We start from the raw sequence: 22,044 nt of genomic DNA, 5'->3' as shown, positions 1-22,044 counted from the left end.
GTGGTGAGCATATACAGTTTTATAGTTTTTCTTTAATTATTTGTTTACTACCAATTGAGACGAAAAATGAATTAAAAAGTGCCCAATCTTTCCCTATCCTACTGTATAGATATGTCACAATACATTTGCGTAAACTTTCGCCTTGCGTTGATTTGGTGTGTACAAAGTCTACGTAGTAAAGACAAAATCAAACTGATTAATATTTAAACGAAACCACTGTACCGTACCTGCTATGTGTGTAAAATAATGGAATGTAACCGAAAAACGTCACATGCAAGCCAAAGTCCGAATTAGAACAACAATCAAAATATTATTCAATTGAAACACAGCTGTAGTGCGACCATTTACAGTCGTGACACCGTTGCAGCACTAACACCCATATTACGAACAAATAATTACTTTGGTGAAAAACATAAAATAAAAATGCAGAATGGCCACATAGGTGGCACTCTAAAAAGTTTACTCAAATAAAAAAGAAATCGGTTAGATTAAATTAATACGTCTAACACGCCGAGGACTAAGTTTACGGCTACACAACTGACTCTGAAATGAACTGAAAAACGAACGCAATGCCAGACGAAACACACAAAAAAACAACAAAGGAATGAAAATGGCTGTATTTTGAGTGAGGCATTTAATGGAATGATGTCATTTTTTACATCTCTGCAAGCAGCAAATACTTTGATGACGTCATCATCACGTCAGACTGGAACCTGTGACGTGTGAAAGGAGTCGTGTGGATATGGTTTTATAATTCCTTGAATGTTCTTTGTTTACTACCAAATGAGACGAGGAAATAGTGTCCCATCTTACCCACCCTATTATATAAAGTGACCATTTTGTATATAAACACGGACACCGAGTTACTCTATAGTCAATTTTCACATTGATACTATTTTCTGTTAAAACCGTACCGTTGTCTAGTTACCGTAACTAATATTCTGTGTCATCAAACCAGCGTTTTTTTGCGGTTACAATAAATCTATCTAATGTTTTTTTTCCTGTTTTAAAATATTTTTTTTGCTTTTGTAAACAAAGAACATTCAAAGAATTATAAAACCGTATCCTCACGAATTCCATAGACCGTTGTTAATTCTTTAAAACACGTTCAGAATATTTGGATATAATGTGCCAAAGGTGTCCCATCTCCCCCCACCCTACTATATGACGTGGCATACTTAATAAAATGTCGGAATTTTTGTCTAGTAATGCAATAGTAAGTCACACTTTTATAATGCGTGTAATTTATAATGTTAATCTTTGAAAGTTTATTAAACACCAAGCAAGCAACCTTAAAACTGAGAAAACTCTCAAACCGATAATAAAATTGAAACCTTACAAACGTGTGCGGCACAAAAACTCTTGGGTACGTCACAATTGATTAATTGTTACATCGTAATTTCGATATTAAGCTTCTAAAAAAGCAATGCCTGTGACGAAACACTTGGCAGTATGACGTGAACACTGGTATATTAATTGCATAAAAACAACTAAGCCTACCCCGCTGAATCGGAGCAGTTTGGCTTGGTCCCGGTCTGGTCCGATTCAGCGGGGTTGGCTGTATTTTGAGTGAGGCATCTAATGGAATGATGTCATTTTTTACATCTCTGCAAGCAGCAAATACTTTGATGACGTCATCATCACGTCAGACTGGAACCTGTGACGTGGGAAAGTGCGGAGAAAGCACTTTGACAAGATTCCAAACTTGACATTGAGCCTCTGTGATTGTAATTGTATTAAATATATGATGAATTTCACTGTGACATATGTATAGTAAAGTCGGGGTAAGATGGGACGTGTTTTTATCCGTTTTTCTAATCCAATTTTACAGTAAATAAAGAACATTTATTTAATTAAATAACCCCACCCCCCCAAAAAATAATTGTTAATTCTTAATTGTATAAAACAAAACAATATCAGAAAATATAGATTTCAGTTGCTAACAATATTTACAGAATTAAATAAATCCAAAAAAATCATATCCCACTCCACAGTACTATGTGTTAAATCATAATAACTTACCTAAAGTTTTCAGAGGGCAAAAGCTCATGGTAGTAAATAACCTTGGACTTTGGATTGTGAGTGACTTGGTACAAGACATCTTGAACGGAAGTGGATTGAGGTGGATTGCCATGAAACTTCCATTGCATTACATAGGAACCAGCTTTCCTTGCTATGTGGGATCCCTGCAGTAATGATGGCGTGATAAAACATATAGTAAGGTGGGGCATGATGGGACACCTTTAGCAAATGGTATTTAAATGTTTTGAACAAGTTTTGAACAGTTAACAAGTGTCTATGAGAGTTATGAAGATTTTTTGTTACTACCAAATGAGAGGAGAAAATAGAATAAAAAAGTGTCCATATTCCCCCACCCTACTATATTTACAAATGATAGCATTTTTGGGGCAATCCTGGCCTAAATCTTAGGACCCATGGCGTGCGACGATGCGAGACCTCACCCACATGGAATAGAAATGATGGCATGATAAAACATATTTATAAATACATTACGTATCCTTATGTTTTTTAAAAAAAGTCAATAATTGCTAAAATACAATTAGGAAACATGGGATATTATGTAATGGTACCCATCTTACCCTACAGTACTATGTTGCCATCGTACAAGAACTAATTGTATAATATAATTGTACAATAAACCGGACTTACTGGGAATAAATAAAAACATTAAAAAATTGGTTATAAACGTAATATTATAAACACATCATAAAACAATAAAATTGGTTATAAACGAAACCACATTATAATACGAATAAATAACATAATAAAAAATACTATAAGTAAAACGACATCATAATACATAAGAACATCATAAAGTTAATTATAATTGGAACTACATCATTTTAAGTATGTGGACATATATTAAAACTAGTTATAAATAAAACAACACATCATAATACATGATTGATGACGTCACATACCTGTACACTCTCTCCTTCTCTGCATACGATGCCGGATTCAACAAGTGTGTAATCTTTGCCCAATGTCATGTGTTTTCCTATCACCTGTAATGAATGAAAGAAAGAAACTTATTTATTTCGCATGGCAAGGAAACAAAAGTCCTCATCGGCGCAGTAGCGCAGTTTGTTAACGTGCCTGCCCACAGGTAGTGGGTTCAAGGCTTGTCGTTGCTAATCATTGTGGGTGTATGTGTCTTTGGGCAAGACACTTAGCGGCAATTGCTCCAACCCATTGGTCATTAATGGGTTGTCCAAATTACAAGCTTCGCATAAAAAAATGAAAAAATCCTAAAAACCAATCACCAACAAAGTAACATACATGATACATGAACTTCCCACAAGGTTGGAGAAAGATAAGATGAGAGAATATGCACAGCTTGATGCCAGATATGAGGTGGGCTATATATTGTGTGGAGATTCTATTCTATATGGGTAAGGTTAAAAGCGGGGCAATGTGGGCCAGGGTGTCTCCATTACACCATCTTGTATATGCACATTTTAATTTATTCTATATGGGTGTATAGTGTGTGTAGGAGCTCGGATTTAGGCCAGAGTTTCCCTATTACCCCAACATTGTATATGCACATTATTCTATATGGGTGAGGTCCTACAGTAAGGCATGCCATGGGGCCTGGGATTTAGACCAGAGTTGGTCCATTACCCCAACATTGTATATGCACATTCTATTCTATATAGGTGAGGTCCTACAGTGAGGCATGCCATGGGACCTGGAATTTAGACCAGAGTTTCCCTATTACCCCAACATTGTATATGCACATTCTATATGGGTGAGGTCCTACAGTAAGGCATGCCATGGGGCCTGGGATTTAGACCAGAGTTGGTCCATTACCCCAACATTGTATATGCACATTCTATTCTATATAGGTGAGGTCCTACAGTGAGGCATGCCATGGGACCTGGAATTTAGACCAGAGTTTCCCTATTACCCCAACATTGTATATGCACATTCTATATGGATGAGGTCCTACAGTAAGGCATGCCATGGGACCTGGGATTTAGGCCAGAGTTGGCCCATTACCCCAACATTGTATACGCACATTCTATTCTATATGGGTGAGGTCTTACAGAATTCTCGTAAGCTGGGACGAGGTGTATGAAACAGAACCTGTGTGTTTAACAACTGTCGTTTTCTGGGCACGTGAGGGTAAAGTTGCATTCATTCATTATATTGGTGTTATGCTTCATAAACTTTATGGTACGAGTTACCACGTATGTAAATTTGTAAATTAATATCTTTGTGTGGATTTTTTTTTAATGCATGGCTGACAATTTAGATAACCCATAAAGAACCACTTGATTGGGGCAACTGCTGGCAATTGTTTTTCCTAAGCACACACACCCACAATGGTAGCAGCGATGAGCCTTGAACCTGTATTCTTTTGGCTGCAGGAGCCATGTGTAACCCCCAACCCTCAACCCCGGTCCCGGGTCAACGACATAGAAAAATATGATGTCACAGCTGATGACATCATCACCCTACCTGTGTATTAAACGGGGCTTGTGGGTTACTTGCCGATGTGCTGTTAGAAATACCGGTGCATTGAACAGTGTCTTCTTGTATGGGACCTGTAATAACAATAGGTATTAATAATAATATAGTAGGGTGGGGGAAGATGGAACACCGTTAGCACATAATATCCAAATATCCTGATCGTGTTTTAAACAATTAACAACGGTTTCATTATGATACAGTTTTATAATTCTTTATGGAATTCATTAAGATACAGTTTTATAATTCTTTAAATGTCTTTGTTTACTATCAAATGTAGCAAAAAATAGAATGAAAAGGTGTCCCATTTTCCTCCACCGTAATGTAATAACTTTTATATGTCTGTATGAATATTTATAGAACATTTAGAAATATTTTAAATGAAAAAACAGTATATTTCGACAAAATAATAGTTGTTTATGATGTGTCAATGGAAGTAATTCGCTCAATCCTCGCATGGGGGTAAACAACAGTCGTTATAACACATGTTCTGTTTCATACACCTTGTGCTTTTTATGATGTGTGAATGTAACTTGCTTTATCCTCGCGTTACGGTGAAATGACAGTCGTTATAACAGGGGTGTTCTGTTTCATAGACCTCGCGCCAGCTTACAAGCTACCATGTATGTTACTTTGTAGGTGATTACTTTTATTGGGAATTTTTTTTATTTTTTTATATATGACTGATAATTTGGACAACTCATTAGTGACCACTGGGTTAAGGCAATTGCCGACAAGTGTTTACACAAGGACACATACGCCCACAATGGTAGCAGCGACGAGCCTTGAGCCCATTACCTCTGGGTTGGAAGGAAACGCTCTCACCATTTTGCCAGGGCGCGCTAAATATAAGATATTTTATAATTACCAAGCTGACTGTTTGAATGAAACAGTGTGAAAATAACATCTCCTTTCAAGGAATCAAAATCCCAAGTAATAACTCCATCTCTTTCTGGCACCTCCACTACTACCTGTGTGATGTCATAATAAAAGCTGTTATGGCACAATGAATAAATGAATGAAATCATTTCGTCTCTTCGGTCACGGTAACGTAGCACGGGAAAATTTACAAAAGCAAAAAGACGGGTAGTATTGGTAAAACAACAGTTGTTAAACACGCTTATTGATAAAAAAAAAAGAAATAATGTTCGTTACAACTTAAGTTAGATAGACAATAAAAGTTGTGATGTCATAATAAAAATAATGATGTCACAAACAACAAATTTATTAAACTTTTAAAACATCACAAAAATTTAACAAAAAACTCTGACATTAATAACATTGGCACCTAACTTTTATAAAAGCAGACACACAATAACACAAATTTCAATTTATTGGCAGTCATGTTTATTAATTAAACAAGTGCAGAAAATTCCGGAGAAGGCTGCCACCCTGCCACCCCAGGTTTGGCGCCTATGCTTATGATGATAATGCATTACCTCATGAGGTGCTCCCTTTAGTACATTAGCCGATTTATAAATGGTGTCTTCCCACAAAGCAATACCGTCTCCTTTTTCCCACTCTGTCTTATAAAGTGACTTAGGCACGGGACCGCCATCAGGAATTTCACACTAACATAGATATCTCATTAATATATTATTCGGATGCATTATTTGTATAATATGTAAAATGGTCCCGAAAAAATAATTAGACATGTTATTTTAAAAATTTAAAAAAAAAATGTTAATTTAAAAATATGAGTGTCCTCGACGGCAGTATTACTGTTGCGCGTATGTGTCCTTGGGCAAGACACTTAACCTCAATTGCTCCAACCCAGCGGTCACTAATGGGTTGTCCAAATTATAACCCATACAAAAAACAAAAATCAAACACAAAGTTGAAAAGTGTAGTAACTCGTAACCACACCAGGATAAAAATACGTGCCTGAGTGCGATGCGGTGTCATGGCACCGGTGGTACAAAGAATTTGAATGGGCTTTCCGGGTGTTGGGGTAATGGTCCAAATCTGAACTAAATCCCAGGTCCTTGACAAGTACCTCACCCATAAAGAATAAAAAAAACTTCTATAACAGGGGTTTCTAGATTTTGCTTTTTTTACCAACCTTGCATGGTCCGCCAAGAAACTCCGGGATAAATTCTTGTGGTATATAATCGACCAACCCCCCAGCACCCATGTAATCCGTGCCCGTGTACATCATGAACTTTGAACTGGTTTTCTCATCTAATAGAAATCATATTATATTATTTTGTGTGGGGAGTCATTATATTATAAAAGTCTTAAAATTTTTATAGTGGTAATATAAAACAGTGACACATGATATGTTGCTTTTTTATCTGTATTTTTACATTGAATGAATAAATGTAACTTACTTTATCCTGGCGTGGTTGAAAGACGGAAGTCGTTATAACACGGGTGTTCTGTTTCATACACCTTGCGTGCCAGCTAACGAGTTACCATGTATGTTACTTTGAGAGTGATTATTATTTTTTTGTGTGTTTTTTTGTGTGGTTGATTAGTGCAATTATATTAGTCATTCTCAATTTCCGGGTCATTACTCAAAAGTGTGTGTAATTATGATTTGGTTAGGTCACAGACTTTTTTAAGTTGTATGCCTAATTGTCTTTTCATTTCGTTTTACCTTTAAAATATGTGAATGAAAAAATTAATCAGAGTTAAAATAAAAAAATGTAACTGTATCACATTTTGATTTCATCATTTAATTAAAATGTTCTGGACTGTACATTTTGAGATTCAATCTTTTTTAGCATTTATTTTGCAAAATATTTATTTAGTTTTTATGCTGGTAATTTTTGTTTAATATTTTGGTCACCGCACAAAAAAGTTAAGAGGTATTGGAACATTTGATTACTTTTGGGTTGAAAAATATTTTATATTCACAAAAAGAAAGTTTAAAACAAGGCTAATGGAAAATTACATAACTTTGTCGTGTTAACTCATCAAACCTGTTGCATGTGTTGTTATTTTAATCCCTTAGTCATGGAGTGACCTTTATGATGTCACAATGCATGATAGATGGACAGACAGCAGGCATGTGATGAGTCATAATAATATTTAAACAGAACACCAAGAAAAATATGTATATAGTAGGGTGGGGGAGACAGGACACCTTTAGTACATAATATTAAAATTCCCTGATCGTGTTTTAGGCAATTAGCAACGGTCTATGGGGGTTGTGAAGCTAGTTTTATAATTCTTTGAGTGTTTTTTGTTTTCTACCAAATGGGAAGAGAAAGTAAAATGAAAAGATGGACCATCTATCCCCACCCTACTATATATATATAGGGCTCAAATGTGATCTAAGATTCCCCATTAGCTTCTAAAAACCTAAACAACCTCTATATTATTTAACGTGAAGGGTTCGAAAGTTTTAGATTAAAAGTTGGTAGCAAACATTTTTGAAAGCCCAGCATATGAACGAAAACAAAAAACCCCTTTTTTAAAAATTTGATCAAAAAGTACCACCAAAGTTCCAAAAAAATAAACGGTCCCTGAAAAAACACGCAAATTGGACCGCTGGAGTAAAAACACTACAACAATGCAAGGGGTGTTCTTTAAAAAAAATGACACTCAAGGACTCAACTACAGCAGTTTGATTTCACAGGATTTTTTCACAGACTATTTTATTTTGATAGTACCTGGAGACAAATTTAAAAAAAAATTTTTTTAGCTGGTATGCAGGGCTTTTAAAAATGTTTTGGTACCAACTTATTTTAATCTTCTAAAAAAACTTCTCGTGACTCTTAAGGGTAAATAATAAAATACATGCAGTATTTCGTGTAAAATTAGTACACCAACGTGACCCCCAAATTGACCCCAGATTAGCAAGCCTTGCTTTACGATATAGAAATAATATAAAACAAAACCAACCAATAAAAGGACTGATAAGCGTCCATAAAACGGGGAACACCCTCGGCGACCTGACGATCAACAACCTTGACATTGTTTCCGGATAATTAGCTTCGATAACTTCAATAATACGAAGCAGGGCCTGCACACCAGGTCTCCATAGATGTCTCATATTTAAACCTTCTAAATCGACGATGCATGTCCAAGAACTGGCGAAGATAAAAAACATTTTTAAAAAATTATAAAAATTTGTTTTTATATATAGTCGGGTGGGGGAAGACGGGACACCTTTAGCACATATTATCCAAATGTCCTGATTGTGGTTTAAAAAATTAACAACAGTCTATGAGAGAGCTGTGAGGATACGGTTTTATAATTCTTTGAATGTTCTTTGTTTACTACCTAATTCAACGAGAAATTACATCTTATCCAAGCTATATATATTTTTTTGTAATTTTTATTATTGATTGAATTTGGATTAGATTTATCTTAAAGCTGGTGGTGTAAGCACACAGTGTATGTATAACTGCTGAACACAATAGAGAGATAATGGTTAAACAATATGGGGCATTGTTACATCATAAAAAAGCCATGCGTAACAGCCAATCATGTTAATATCTTGTGTGATGTCACAATAGGATATTGTCAAAGCCTGTTACATCACAAATGGTCCATGCAATTTTTTAAAGACGGAAATTCGAAATGCAAAAATTTGAATTCTGATAACTTATGGTAATTGATTGTGTTAAAAATTCAAATTAATCCGAAACTTGTATATTCTAGTTTAGTCTGTAAGTTCTGCATTTGTGTAAACTGTAAACAGTACAGTAAGAAAAGGCAAGCAAGTTTTTGCAAAGCTCTATTTGTGTGCGCAGTGCGCAATGTGTGCAACATGGGCAGAACAGAGTGCGCGTATACTCTACAGAAGAATAATTAGCGCAAGCAAGAGGAATTTCCGAAGCTTTTTGTTTAAAACTTAAACCAGGTCATGCAAACCCCCATATTACCTTATATGGCAATCCACTACTCCGTTACTACAACATAAAACAACAATCATGTCGATCACGAGATTAATTTACAACGATTATGTCACTTTTTTCACAATTTCATGACATTTTTCACAATATTATGACAATTCCGATCACAGATTAATTTAGAAAGATTATGGCATTTTTTTTACAATTTCATGACATTTTTTACAATATTATGACAATTTCGATCACGAGATTAATTTACAACGATTATGACATCATAGACTTGATTGTTACGACACAGAGTATTAATTGATGACAAGATAATCCTTATTGTTACCTCATAGGCTTGTTTTTCTGTATAGACGCTTCTCGACATTTCAGCAACCCTTGTTCCATTATGTATAAGACCTTTAACATAGAAACAATATGTCATAACATAAATATATTATAAAAAGTAGTTTTGCTACAACATAAATATATATAAAAATATAGTCCTATGGGGGAAGATGGGCACATTTGGCACTTATTGTCCAAATACCGTGATCGTGTTTAATTCAGCAATTATCAACGGTCTACGCGAGTCGTGAGGATACAGTTTCATAATTCTTTGAATGTTCTTTGTTTACTACGAAATGGGACAAGAAAATAGAATGAAAAGGTGTCCCATCTTCCCCCACCCTACTATATTATAAAAAGTAGTTTTGTCACAAAACAAAATAATTTTTTTTCAATAACAACAAAACATTGAATTCTAATAGATTATTATTTAACTAAAAATTACACAAACCCAGTCATGTCACTAATGCTTAAATTACAGAAAAAAATCACGTGGTAACTCGTAATCAGGCACAAATAACTGGTAACTCGTAATCAGGCACAGACTGTATGAAACAGAACACCCGTGTTATATTACGTACAGATACATTACGTTCATTACAAACCACGAGTCTGTACAATAACAGGTAATTAAATGAGTTTGAATACAAACACAACAGCGTATTATATGACACAATCACACAATTGTTTTAATTGCATATGTTCGTATTAAAATTGTGTTTTATTTGCATCAAACACTTACATGTTTTAGTATTTGTTCTTCCCCTGCAGCTTTTAACAAACCTTTAGTGTCCATTTGCCCCAAACGTAGCACGTAAATTGGCCGAGAATCTGCATATGACATCATAAAGTTATTAATTATGACATTATACAAATATTACCACATTAGACAAAACATGCATTCTCTGAGTTACATGTATAGTAGGGTGGGAGAAGATGGGACACCTTTAGCACATATTACTCAAATATTCTAAAAGTTTTTAAACAATTAACAACAGTCTATGGGAGTAGTAAGGATACGGTTTTATAATTCTTTCAATGTTTTTTGTTTACTTCCAAATAGGACAAGAAAATATAAAGAAAAGTTGTCCCATCTTCTTTCACTCTACTATATATTAAAGCATGTTTCTGTTTTTTAATATCAATAAAATCTTTACAGTTTTTAACCCAGTTGAAAAGTTTTGCAAATTTTTATGACTGACACATATTACCGTGTTAATTTAACTCCTAAAATAATTTCCCGCCGCTAAATCAGAGCCTATAGACATCACATATACATGCGGCAATTAAATATAGAAATAATATATATATATATATACCTATTGCATGGTAATGCCATCCTCCAATGTAATATTCCTCAAATAATGGTGGTGGGCTCCAATTCGTGAGGATTTTATCCACCTTTGTTAAATATGGGGTTAATATTATGTGATTAAGTGTAAGTAATAAGTGTAACAAAACAATAAATATATGAAAAATGTAAAATATATACATTATTAAAAAAATATGAGTGTTTTCTGTCATATTTTCTGTACAAAACCAAATTTAGCATTTTTTTGACATTTTCTGTACAAAACTATGTTGTAGCATTTTTAAAAATTTTATGTACAAAATTGTATTTTAGCATTTTCCTGTACTTTACTTAAACTATATTTTAAGTAATAAATATACAAATAAATGGTAAATATAAAATACATCTTGAGAAAAAAAATATAAGTGTTTTATGTCATATTTTCTGTAAATTAAACAATGTTTTATCTTTTTTTTATGAACATTATTTAAACTATATTTTACATTAAAACCACAGTGTAGCATTTTTAGGTAATAAGTATACAAATAAATGGTAAATATAAAATACATCTTGAGAAAAAAAATAGGTGTTTTATGTCATATTTTCTGCACATTTTTTTTCTGTACTTAACTTAAATTTTACATTAAAACTTTAATATAGCATTTTTAAATATAGTTAACATTTCAATTTTGAATTCAAGAGAATCACATTTGCCCACCTGATGTTGTTTTCTCCATGAAAGAGACTGGCAAAGAATTTCTTTGGACTTTTCGAAATGAAAATCTCTTGAACGAAGAAATCTTAGGATGTGTTCATCTCTTGGTATCTATAGAAACAATATAAGTCATTTAATATTTATTTAGTATATTTAATATTTGTAAGTCATTCTTGATTCTACAAAAGTTGAATATTTATAATTATAACTCATTTCATACAGTTAATTTTATACATTTTTTAGGTTTTTTTAAAAAAGGTAATATTTTTATGGGTTATTTAATATGGGTAAATTCATATATTTTTCGCAAAGAATGTATGATAGGGTAAATATAAGTTATTTTCCATGGATGTTCTACAGCACAGTACACCAAAGGAAATGCCTGTTGGCACGAACCAATAATTTTCAAATTACTTTAAAAGTGTTTTGTGCAGCTTAACTTTGTACTTAAGAGTTTAAATTAATTTTCAAAATAGATCAGTTTCATAAATTATTAATTTAAGCTTTTAAAATAAACTAGAACAGCTTTGTAAACAAAGGGTGTAACCTCTAAGTGACACCGGTCATCTATTCATAGATGCACTTTTTGCTTGCCATGTATTGAATGTAACTAACTTTATCCTCGCGTGGCCGGAAACGACATTCATTAAACACGGGTGTTCTGTTTCATACACCTTGTGCCAGCTTACGAGTTACCAAGTATGTTACTTTTTTGGTGTATTAATACTTTTTAAAGGGTGGTGTGACTCTTACAGTATAGAACTGAACATATTTATCATTAAATTAAACAGATATATTACTTTTACACCGTATTAATAACCTTATAAACAGGTATATAATTAAAGTAAGCTACTAAACCGGATAAAATATGGGTTTACAGCAAAATTTAAAAAAATATTAGGTATTGAATAAAGCATGAATTAATAAAATTTGAATAGAGATAGAAACAATAATAGCCACATACCAGAAAAAGTGTTTTAACTTTTAAAACAGACAACCAAAATACACTGCCTATGAAGTTGTACTTTAAGTATTTTGAACAGAAATTTAAATTGAACAAAATAAGACTTTAACATTATACCAACAGCAACTAGAGCAACATGGTAACAATGTTTTTGGTAACCATATCATTAAAATTGGTCAATAAAAATTAACCACAATGACATTAAAGGCAGACAATAGGCCGTTCCTTAAAACGCTTGATATAACAATGGTCTAAAACATTTGGTAAACAACACGGGTGGGTTGAATAAATAGTTGTGTATGATTGAAAGCAAATATTTCACACCAACATAACATGTTGATCAATATTGTGTAGCAGATTCTGTTAGCCCATATGGAAAAGCTATATATATAGTATAGTGGAAAAAAATGGGACAAATTTTCATTCTATTTTCTCGTCCCATTTGGTAGTAAACAAAGAACTTTCAAAGAATTATAAAACCGTTTCCTTACGACTGCTACAGACCGCTGTTAAATGTTTAAAACACGATCGTGATATTTGGATATTATGTGCTAAAGCTGTCCCACTTATCCCCATCCTACCATATAGCAAATTTGGTTACATAAGTTTCGCATGCCATTGGTAAAACAATAAATCAGAATAGTCGTAATATACTTTTTGCTTGGGTAATGAGCTAATCTTGGCCTAAATCCAATGATCCTGCTTGGCTAAAGGAATTATATAGAATTGCTTATTTAGGGTAGACACGCTGTAGTCTGGCGACGTGATCAGTGACTTAGGCACTTGTAAATAAACACCTTAAACAAAAAAAAATTGTTTTCGATGCTAGATATTGAAACCAATATTACATTTTCAAAGATTCCTCCAGCCCAGTGGTTACTAATGAGTTATAGCACTCTGGGTAATTGCATAACACCCAAATTTTGGCCTAAATCTCAAACATTGCTACGACCGAGTGGTCACTAATGAGTTGTAGCAACCCCCCCCCCCCCCCCCCCCCCTTGGGGGGGGGGGGGGGGGGGGGGGGGGGTGGGGGGGGGGGGGGGGCCCCCCCCCCCCCCCCCCCCCCCCCCCCAAAAAAAAAAAAAAAAAAAAAAATGTAACACCCAAAATGTGGCCTAAATCTCAGATCCCATGCCACACTGTAGTACAGAGTCTCATTTAATTAGTAACGTTTATAAATGAATATCAGTATATATTAGGGTGGGAAAAGACGGCACACCTTTTAGCACATTAAATCCAAATATCTTGATTGTGTTTTTACAATTAACCAAAAATCTTTGGAAGTCGTTAGAATACGTTTTTATAATTCTTTGAATGTTTTCTGTTTACTACCAAATGGGAAGATGAAAATAGATTGAAAAGTTGTCCCCTCTTCCCCCACCGTACCATATAACCCACCTTGCCGTTATGTGTATCTGCCAACCATTTTCTAAGTTGGATTAGTTTGCTTTCTTCCAATGGCTGCAAAACGCCCAAGTTATGTTCAATGTATTCTTCTTCAAGGTTGGCAGTGCCTGGCAACAAATTAAACGTAAATCACTCGAAATAATGACAGCGACAGGGGAAACTTTATTAAAACCTCTGCATATAAAATGTTGCAGAAAAAATGTTTAAGTAAAATTGAAACTTTTGCATATAAAATGTTGCAAAAAATTAAAAAAAATATATTTTAGCAAAAGTTAAAACTTTAGACTAGAAAAAGCTGCAAAAATGTTTCTGGAGGTTATTAAAGGTCATATCCATGGTTAAAGGTTAATACAGGTCAGGTGAAGAAAGAGGCAGAGGTTATTGAAGGTCACATATACAATTAAGGTTACTAAAGGTCATGGATTCAAGGTCTCAGATGTTAATGGGGGTCATGAGTTTGGTTTTCAATAGAAATTACGCAAAACATGTTTTGAATGGAAGTAGCACATATATAGTAGGGTGGGAAAAGATGAGACCCCTTTTTATTTTATTTTCTTATCTTATTTAGTAGTAAACAAAAAACATGTAAAGATTATAAAACCGTATCCTCACGACCCCCACACCGTTGTTTATTGTTAAAAATAAGATCAGGATATTTGGATATAATGTGCTAAAGGTGTCTCATCTCATCCCACAGTACTATATAAATGCTAACTTCAATAATAGAGTATAATTAATCAATGAATTACACAGATTTGCGCTGAATAAAATTTACGAAAAACAATTTCACAGCTAGAAATTTAAAAAAAATTCTAAACGTCATAGAAATTAAGCATTTCACCCACATAATGGTATATTTACTTATGTATTTGACCTAAATATGTTATATTACTTTCATTAGTGAGGTCCTATAGTGTGGCACACAATGTGACTTAAGATTTATGCCAGAGGTGGCCCATTAACCCGTGTATTAACAAGAAATCAATTGTTCTTAAGTTACAGCAAGCTAACCAAGTCATAGCTGGTCATAAGGACTACACATGTTGTACCAGGAAATAATGACACAGATAGCATTGCCCTGACTCAGTGGAAAAAAATGGGGCAACTAAGCCATTTATTTGAAAAAAACAAACCTTTTTAAAAATCTAGCTAAAATTTTTATAAACAAAGTTAGAATTACGATATTTTTTTGGTCCATAGTGTTCAAATTAACACATATAAATATTATACACAAGGCAAAATAAGGGTTTAAGTATACAGTAGGATGGGGGAAGATGAGACAACTTTTCAAACTACCAAATTTTGTGTTCCATTTGGTAGTAAACAAAGAACGTTCAAAGAATTATAAAACCGTATCCTCAGGAATCCCATAGACCGTTGTTAATTGTTAAAACACGATCAGGATATTTAGATTTTATGTGCTAAAGGTGTCCTATCTTACCCCAGACTACTATATAAATATCATTTCTATGTTTTACGAACCTTTTTTATTCCTGTCACTTGGTGGCTCATCGCACACAGAAGAAAACGAGGAACAACGACTTCCATCGTTCAGCTGTGAAAATCAATCATTGTTATGATAATGATGTCATTTAGTTTTTTTTTAGTAATATACACACAACTATAACGACAAGTATATCTAACAATTTAAAATTTGACCTATGAAACAACTTTTTTCCATGTTTTTTTCATGTTTTGATATGGGAAAATTTTGCTAGCATTCTATAAGCCCCTTTTATTTATTTTTTTGCAAAAAGTTTTATGTCATGTAATGTTTGCTAATAATTTTTAGCTATAAGGGTTGCAGAACTTATTAAAATTGTGATATTAATATAACAATTCGAAAAATGATGATTTTACAGTCAAAAACTCCTAAAATAAGGTTGCAACTTATATATAAACTGAGATATTAATTTGGTGTAACATAAAACTGTGATATTAATTTTGGTTGAACAGAAAACTGGTGTAACATTGCAAAAAGAGTTTAAACTCATAGTTGTCAAACATAGAAACCTTATTGATAAACATGATGAATGTAAAACATTTCGACTTGTTTGCATTAACACCAGCAATGTAAAACTCATTTTAAAGTGTAAAACTCGTATGATAAAAGTTAAAACGTAAAAGTTATTTTTAAAAAATATGATATGATGTCATGAAAAAAAATGTCATGTGATCCAAAAGTTTGGGTGACGGTCCCCAACATTACATCTAAGACACTGCCTACCAAAAGTAAACGTTGTCCAAACATTTGTTACCTCAGTCAAATCTTCCTGTAAAGTGTTTGATGAAGCGGAACTATTTCCTACAGTTGGCGATTTAACCAAATGGGGATTTTCCTCTGCCCAAGTTGGTATATAGGTCACCCCTTCAGCTTGAATTTCGTTCAAATAATATTCGATAATTTCTTTTCCCTGGTATAACAAGTTAAAAAATAAACAAGGTAATAATAACGAACACAGAACTCATAAATTATTCATGGGTTTTAGATTAAAAACTATTAAAAAACCGAAAAGCGATCGCAAGTTAATCAACATGCTTGTTATTTTTGTGAATATAACAAGCTCAAAGCATTATGATTATTTAAAATTTATAAATTATTAAAAATTTAGGTTTATTTTAACACTACTATATTACTTTATGGTAAAGTAAGGGTAATTCTCACTATAGGCTCTGGAGACAGTATAAAAATCAAATTCAAAAAATATATTATGCATATTAGCTACAATTGGAACTTTTTAGATCATAGACTTTACGCAAACTTTTGTTTCCATTAGAAGTTTAATTTTATAATAATTAAACATAAGTGGCTTAATTGCCTGCTAGGTGTAGCGACCACGCTTATTTTATTCAAATTAAATGTAAATATGTTTTTAACTGTAAGCATGTTCTAAAAACCGTTGTTTTGTCGCTATATTCTATTTTCGCGTTTAAAATATTTCTAATCTTAGCTGACATAATCGAAGGGACAAACAAAGTTAATACAGTATTATAATGTTATTATTATTAGACCTACATTCTTAAATTTTACTATTCTTGTAGGCTTATCTTATGTAGACAGTAGCGCAGCCAAAAAAAATAAGGGGGGTGATTCAATCGGGGGTAGCAACCCTGCCCCACTTTTTTTAAAAAAAGGAAATTAAATATCAAAAAACTTTTTTTCCAGAATTACAAAATTTTGTTACGCGGCTATTTCTGGCTGCGCCACTGAATGTAGACTAAAATATACCTATCAGACCAGTTTAAAAGAAATAAAGTAAAACACAAATAACAGACCGAAAGAACATTTAGACATTTCAAATACCAGGTATTTACCAGTGTTGTTTACTGTACAATACAGCTGATTTGCTTATAAAAATTAATATTAACTTTTGTACACCAAAAACCTATGCAAACTAACCTTTTTAATATTAGCAGCATATTGCTTCATTGCAAGTTTTTCAACTGAGGATTCAAAACCAAAAAAGGATTTAATTTCCATCGTGGCCGATTGTTCGAAGCAAGTCCAATTTGGATTGTCAGGATGCACCTGGTGTGGAAATGAAATATTGAAGCAAAAGATATTACTCAATAATATTTCAGCCGCTCATCCAGTATAAAAACAAAGTATATTTCCAATGTTTTATTTGCTATACGACAAAACTTCATCAGGGAATATAATGCAACAGTACACGCAAGCGAAAAACAGGAAGGGGGGGGGGGATTATTGCGGAAAATGATAAATAGAGTGTTTCAAAGGAATTGTGGGCGTATGTGTCTTTGCACAAGACACTTCACGCCCATTTCTCCAACCCAGTGGTCACTAATAGTTGTTTAAAATTGTCACTCGTACACCATACAGAAAAAAAACAGTCCACATAGTTACATATGTGGTAAATCATAAAAGGGCAAGAATGTATTAAACAAAACATGTTATAACGACCCTGTTATAAGACCGTCGCTTCTCCCAAAGCGGGAATAAATATGAAACATGAGGATAATAAGTTACATTTATTCAATGAATTTTTATATGGCTAGTAGGTTCTTTTGTGTATTTGCACGTTACAAATTTCTAAATACTAATTTATTAGTAATTTAGGTTTAATTTAAATAGCTCTATATCATATAGTAAAATAAATGTAAGCATCACTGCAGGCAGATCAAATTTTGGGACAATAAAGATCAAATTCGAAACGCAGATTTTCTGTGCATGTTACCAACAATGGGAAAATGTGTTTATTGTTGCCATTGCCTTAACAAGCTATAGCTCTAACAAGATTCCTGTGTTTTGTTATTGAAAGCAAGTGTTATCTAAATAAGGAACCCAGTAACAGAACAACAACAACCCAGCTTCCGTGTCTGTAACGCAGTGGTTCCCTGTGCAAGTGATTCAAACAGGAAAACAAAAAGGGGACAGATGTTGTTGGACGTGTTTGTACCAAAATGTGATATTCGTAAATAAGTGAAAAACATGACTAATGATGTCATGATTGGTGTATGATGTCACAAATAGAGAAAACACAACAATGACCCATATTATTTTTTTTTTAATTTCACTTAAAAATGCTGCCTGAAAAATGGAAACTGTAAAGTAATTTGACATTGGTATTTTAAATTTTTTTTAACTTGGCATGCATATATAATATAAACAATTAAAGTTTCACCTCTGCCCTACTTAAGGCCTGTACAGAAAAGCTATTATCAGCACTACAGTACAGTAGCAGACTAATTGTATGTTCTTTAATAAGAACTTAATATTATTATATTAAGCACCTACAATCAACTAACTAACTACATACGGGAGCATCTAATTAGGAAATTTGAGTTTAAACTTAAAGATATTCGATATTTTAAATATATATATATAAAAGTGGAGAAAGATGAAACACTTTAGCACATAATATCCAAATATCCTGATTGTGTTTTAAACAATTATCAACAGTCCATGGGAGTCGTAGGGATATAGTTTTATAATTTTTCGAGAGATTTTTGTTTACTACTAAATGGGACGAGAAAATAGAGTTAAAAGGTGACCCATCTCTCCCACCCTACTGTACATGTATTACAAATAGCACAATGCACATACAATGATGCAATGCATAAAGTGGCTTTAAAATAATTATTTAATTAAGTTCTTACTGTGTATTGACAAGTTTCATTCACAATCACTCTGCTTGAAAAGCTCTCGTTGTAAGCGGATATTTTTAACGAGCGTTCTTTTCTGTTCAGCGCGTTCTTCTGTACAAAGTAGATGTATTCAAACCCCACCATCTGAAATAAATCAATTCTTAATCTAAGGTTAAATCTAAATTTACCAGCCAATGGATCAATACAACACGTAATAACCATCACAATTAATGGAACCTGGGACCATTTTACAAATCATTACTCTAAATTGAAATGCCTTTTGCACACAACACGCATTTTTTAAACCAAGGGAAAAATAGCCTTTGGAAACCCTTTTGGTTTATTAAAATTAAAATATTTTGCTCTTTTTAAACCAAGGACGAAATAGCTTTTGCAAGCCGTTTTTGTTTATTAAAATTGAAATATTTTTCTCTTTTTAAACCAAGGACGAAATAGTTTTTGCAAGCCGTTTTTAGTTTATTAAAATTGAAATATTTTTCCACACTAAACTAAGGGCGACAAAATGTGCCTTTGCAAGCTGTTTTTGCCTGTTAAAAATAAAACTATTATTCTGCACACAATATTTTTTATCAATATAGGTAAAACTTTGAAAACAGATCGCATGACAATATATACAGCACAACGATAGACTAAAACATCTGTTTAAGATATTGAACTCTCACAATTATTTAAATAATTAAAACAATATGCAAATTCCGAATTTTTCAATTCTATTTACCAAGATAGCAAATTCACAAAAAAAAACATAAACCTTCTAGCAACTAATATATTTAGTGTGTTTTGAAATGTGAATCTTTGCATTACAAAACATTTGATATATATATTATATTATATAACCTATAAATACATAATCACTTTATAAAGGTGTATTTTTGATTACCGAATAGTTAAAATATAGTTATATATATATATACTTTTTAAAAGTGTATTTTTAATTACCAAATAGTTAAAATATATATATATATACAGAATTACTTTATAACGGTATATATTACCCACGAAGTAACATACATGGTAACTCGTGAGCTGGCACGAGGTGTTAAACCTGTGTGATAACGACTGTCGTTTTCCGGCCACACGAGGATAAAGTAAGTTACATTAATTCATTCATTCATTTATTCATATATCTTTAATTACCATTTAGTAAAAACATATATATATATTATATCTATAAAACCTTACCCGTTTAAGAAACCTTGGCGCATCAATATTTAATTTACATCTTCGTTCAACTACATGCGTTGATTTATCTGGATTCTCAACGTCAGATAAAATTTCGCATCCAACAAAAACTGGGATCATATCACAAGTTGGAAAACGCTTCTCATATGCCTGGGAACAAACATGGTTCAGTTTAATAATGCTATTTTGGGATAATGGGCCAAATCTGGCCTAAATCCCAGGACCTCACCCATACAGAATAGAATGAGCAGTGGTCAAGTTAAACTTGGTTTAAATAAAAAGATGGATTTTCGTTAAATTTGTTTATAAATAATTTTTTAAGCGGGCGAAAAAAAAATGTTGAACTGAATCAAAAGATTGTTAAATTCAACACAATCAAAATTTGATAAATCTGATTTAAAAAAATTTAGTCAGATTTAAAAAATGGATTTGTTGAACATATTCTGTTAAGCCTGGATTAAAGTTTGTTCAAATATTGTGGGTGATCGTTTACTTAGACCAGGGTTTGCTTTACTTCAATATTTATGTTGGTATGAGTTACCAGGTTAATTTGCACTTTAAAATATTTACTGCTATAATATTTAAAACTGTAAGCTCCGAAAAAGTATTTCTATTTATAGGCTATACAAAGAATAAAATTTCGAACAAAAACCTTTCCATTTTTATTATGAAAACATTGAATTGTTTGTGTGCTACAAAAATGTATATAAATATATATATATATATATATCATGTATATAAGTACCAAAAATCAAACAAAAACGTTATCATACTTAATATGAAAATGTAAAATTATTTCCATAGGTTATTTCTTCTGGTTTAAAAATTTTTAAGCAATTGTTGACTTAAATATAGAGGTATTTATTTTAACCTGTAAATCTAGCTTGATAATAAATATTTTTTCTAAAAAAGTTAGATTTCTTACCGCCATAACCATTTCAAATGGGTGTTTATAAACACGAACTGGTGATTGATACTGTTGGACCATTTTCCTAAGTTACAGTGTTTCACCAAGCTACTATAATATATACAACTGAAAAAGGGTGTATAAAATTGAGTATGTTACAAATAAAAATATTGAGTAACGAATTTTAACGTCTGCTTTGCAATCAAAATTTGCATCCTAAAATATACGAAATACTGATTAGATAGTGTAGTTCTAATATTGTTACAGCATATCTTGGCATTGGACAAGTTATGGTATTCAACAAATAAATTGTACATGGCACCTGTTACATAACAAAATCTGTGTCATATCGTAGATTCGTAGGTTGTATTTAACCGGCTAGCCTAAACAAAGTTACAAAAACCGCACCCAAACACTGCGCAATATTTCACCCAAATTTACCATATTTAGCTAAACTGTATTTAAGTTTTAAGTCGCATTTAACTGATTGGAAACTTGATACTTTTGAGGTAAAACTTGGTGACACCTTTCTCTAAGATCTACACTGCCGACTGAAGCGAATAAGAAAACATTCTGGGCTTTTGTCTTTTTTCAATTGGACCGAAACGTATCGGACCGTGACGAACAGCTGATCGTGACGTCAGTGGAAATTTCCCTTCAATCAAAATATTAAGAACTTCCTTAACGTGATGCATCATTTGCACGTTTTTTTAAATCTCAAAATATTAATAGCAAAAAGCATTACTTTAACTTAAACCTCTACGTATGTTTTGATGCTACAATTAATCGTTTTTCGGGCCTTAGCTCGGTATGCTGGCG

General features: G+C 32.8%; 1 protein-coding gene across 2 annotated transcripts; it reads right to left on the bottom strand.

The window, feature by feature from the left end:
• Nucleotides 1-602: 602 nt before the first annotated feature.
• Nucleotides 603-21,381, bottom strand: LOC100181424 (SEC14-like protein 5). 2 transcript variants are annotated; one of them, XM_002121016.5, is made up of 21 exons: nucleotides 21,244-21,381; nucleotides 20,319-20,468; nucleotides 19,128-19,259; nucleotides 17,410-17,538; nucleotides 16,268-16,423; nucleotides 15,492-15,564; nucleotides 14,001-14,116; nucleotides 11,639-11,746; nucleotides 10,949-11,030; nucleotides 10,372-10,460; nucleotides 9,631-9,701; nucleotides 9,327-9,353; nucleotides 8,341-8,528; nucleotides 6,554-6,672; nucleotides 5,931-6,062; nucleotides 5,360-5,462; nucleotides 4,483-4,568; nucleotides 2,943-3,026; nucleotides 2,023-2,186; nucleotides 1,658-1,719; nucleotides 603-713 (listed from the first exon to the last, which is right to left on the bottom strand). In XM_002121016.5, exons 1-21 carry the CDS (start codon nucleotides 21,304-21,306, stop codon nucleotides 697-699), a joined length of 2,151 nt encoding a protein of 716 aa, XP_002121052.2. In that variant the 5' UTR covers nucleotides 21,307-21,381; the 3' UTR covers nucleotides 603-696. The 2 variants fall into 2 exon arrangements, with proteins under 2 accessions (XP_002121052.2, XP_018672529.1); XM_018816984.2 differs by lacking the exons at nucleotides 603-713; nucleotides 9,327-9,353 and having other exon boundaries at nucleotides 1,245-1,719; nucleotides 21,244-21,380.
• Nucleotides 21,382-22,044: the final 663 nt, after the last annotated feature.

This window comes from Ciona intestinalis, unplaced genomic scaffold (assembly GCF_000224145.3).
Source record: "Ciona intestinalis unplaced genomic scaffold, KH HT001080.1, whole genome shotgun sequence".
Lineage (NCBI taxonomy): Eukaryota > Metazoa > Chordata > Ascidiacea > Phlebobranchia > Cionidae > Ciona > Ciona intestinalis.
Note: the sequence above shows the minus strand (reverse complement) of the source record. Positions and strands in the feature narration are given on the sequence as shown.

Coding starts and splice junctions, on each gene's coding strand:
- LOC100181424 (XM_002121016.5), bottom strand. CDS start 21,306: ATGGTCCAACAGTATCAATCACCAGTTCGTGTTTATAAACACCCATTT. Junction 9,702..10,371: donor AAGAACAAATACTAAAACAT/GTAAGTGTTTGA, acceptor TCTATGTTAAAG/GTCTTATACATAATGGAACA. Junction 5,463..5,930: donor TAAAGGGAGCACCTCATGAG/GTAATGCATTAT, acceptor GACATCACACAG/GTAGTAGTGGAGGTGCCAGA.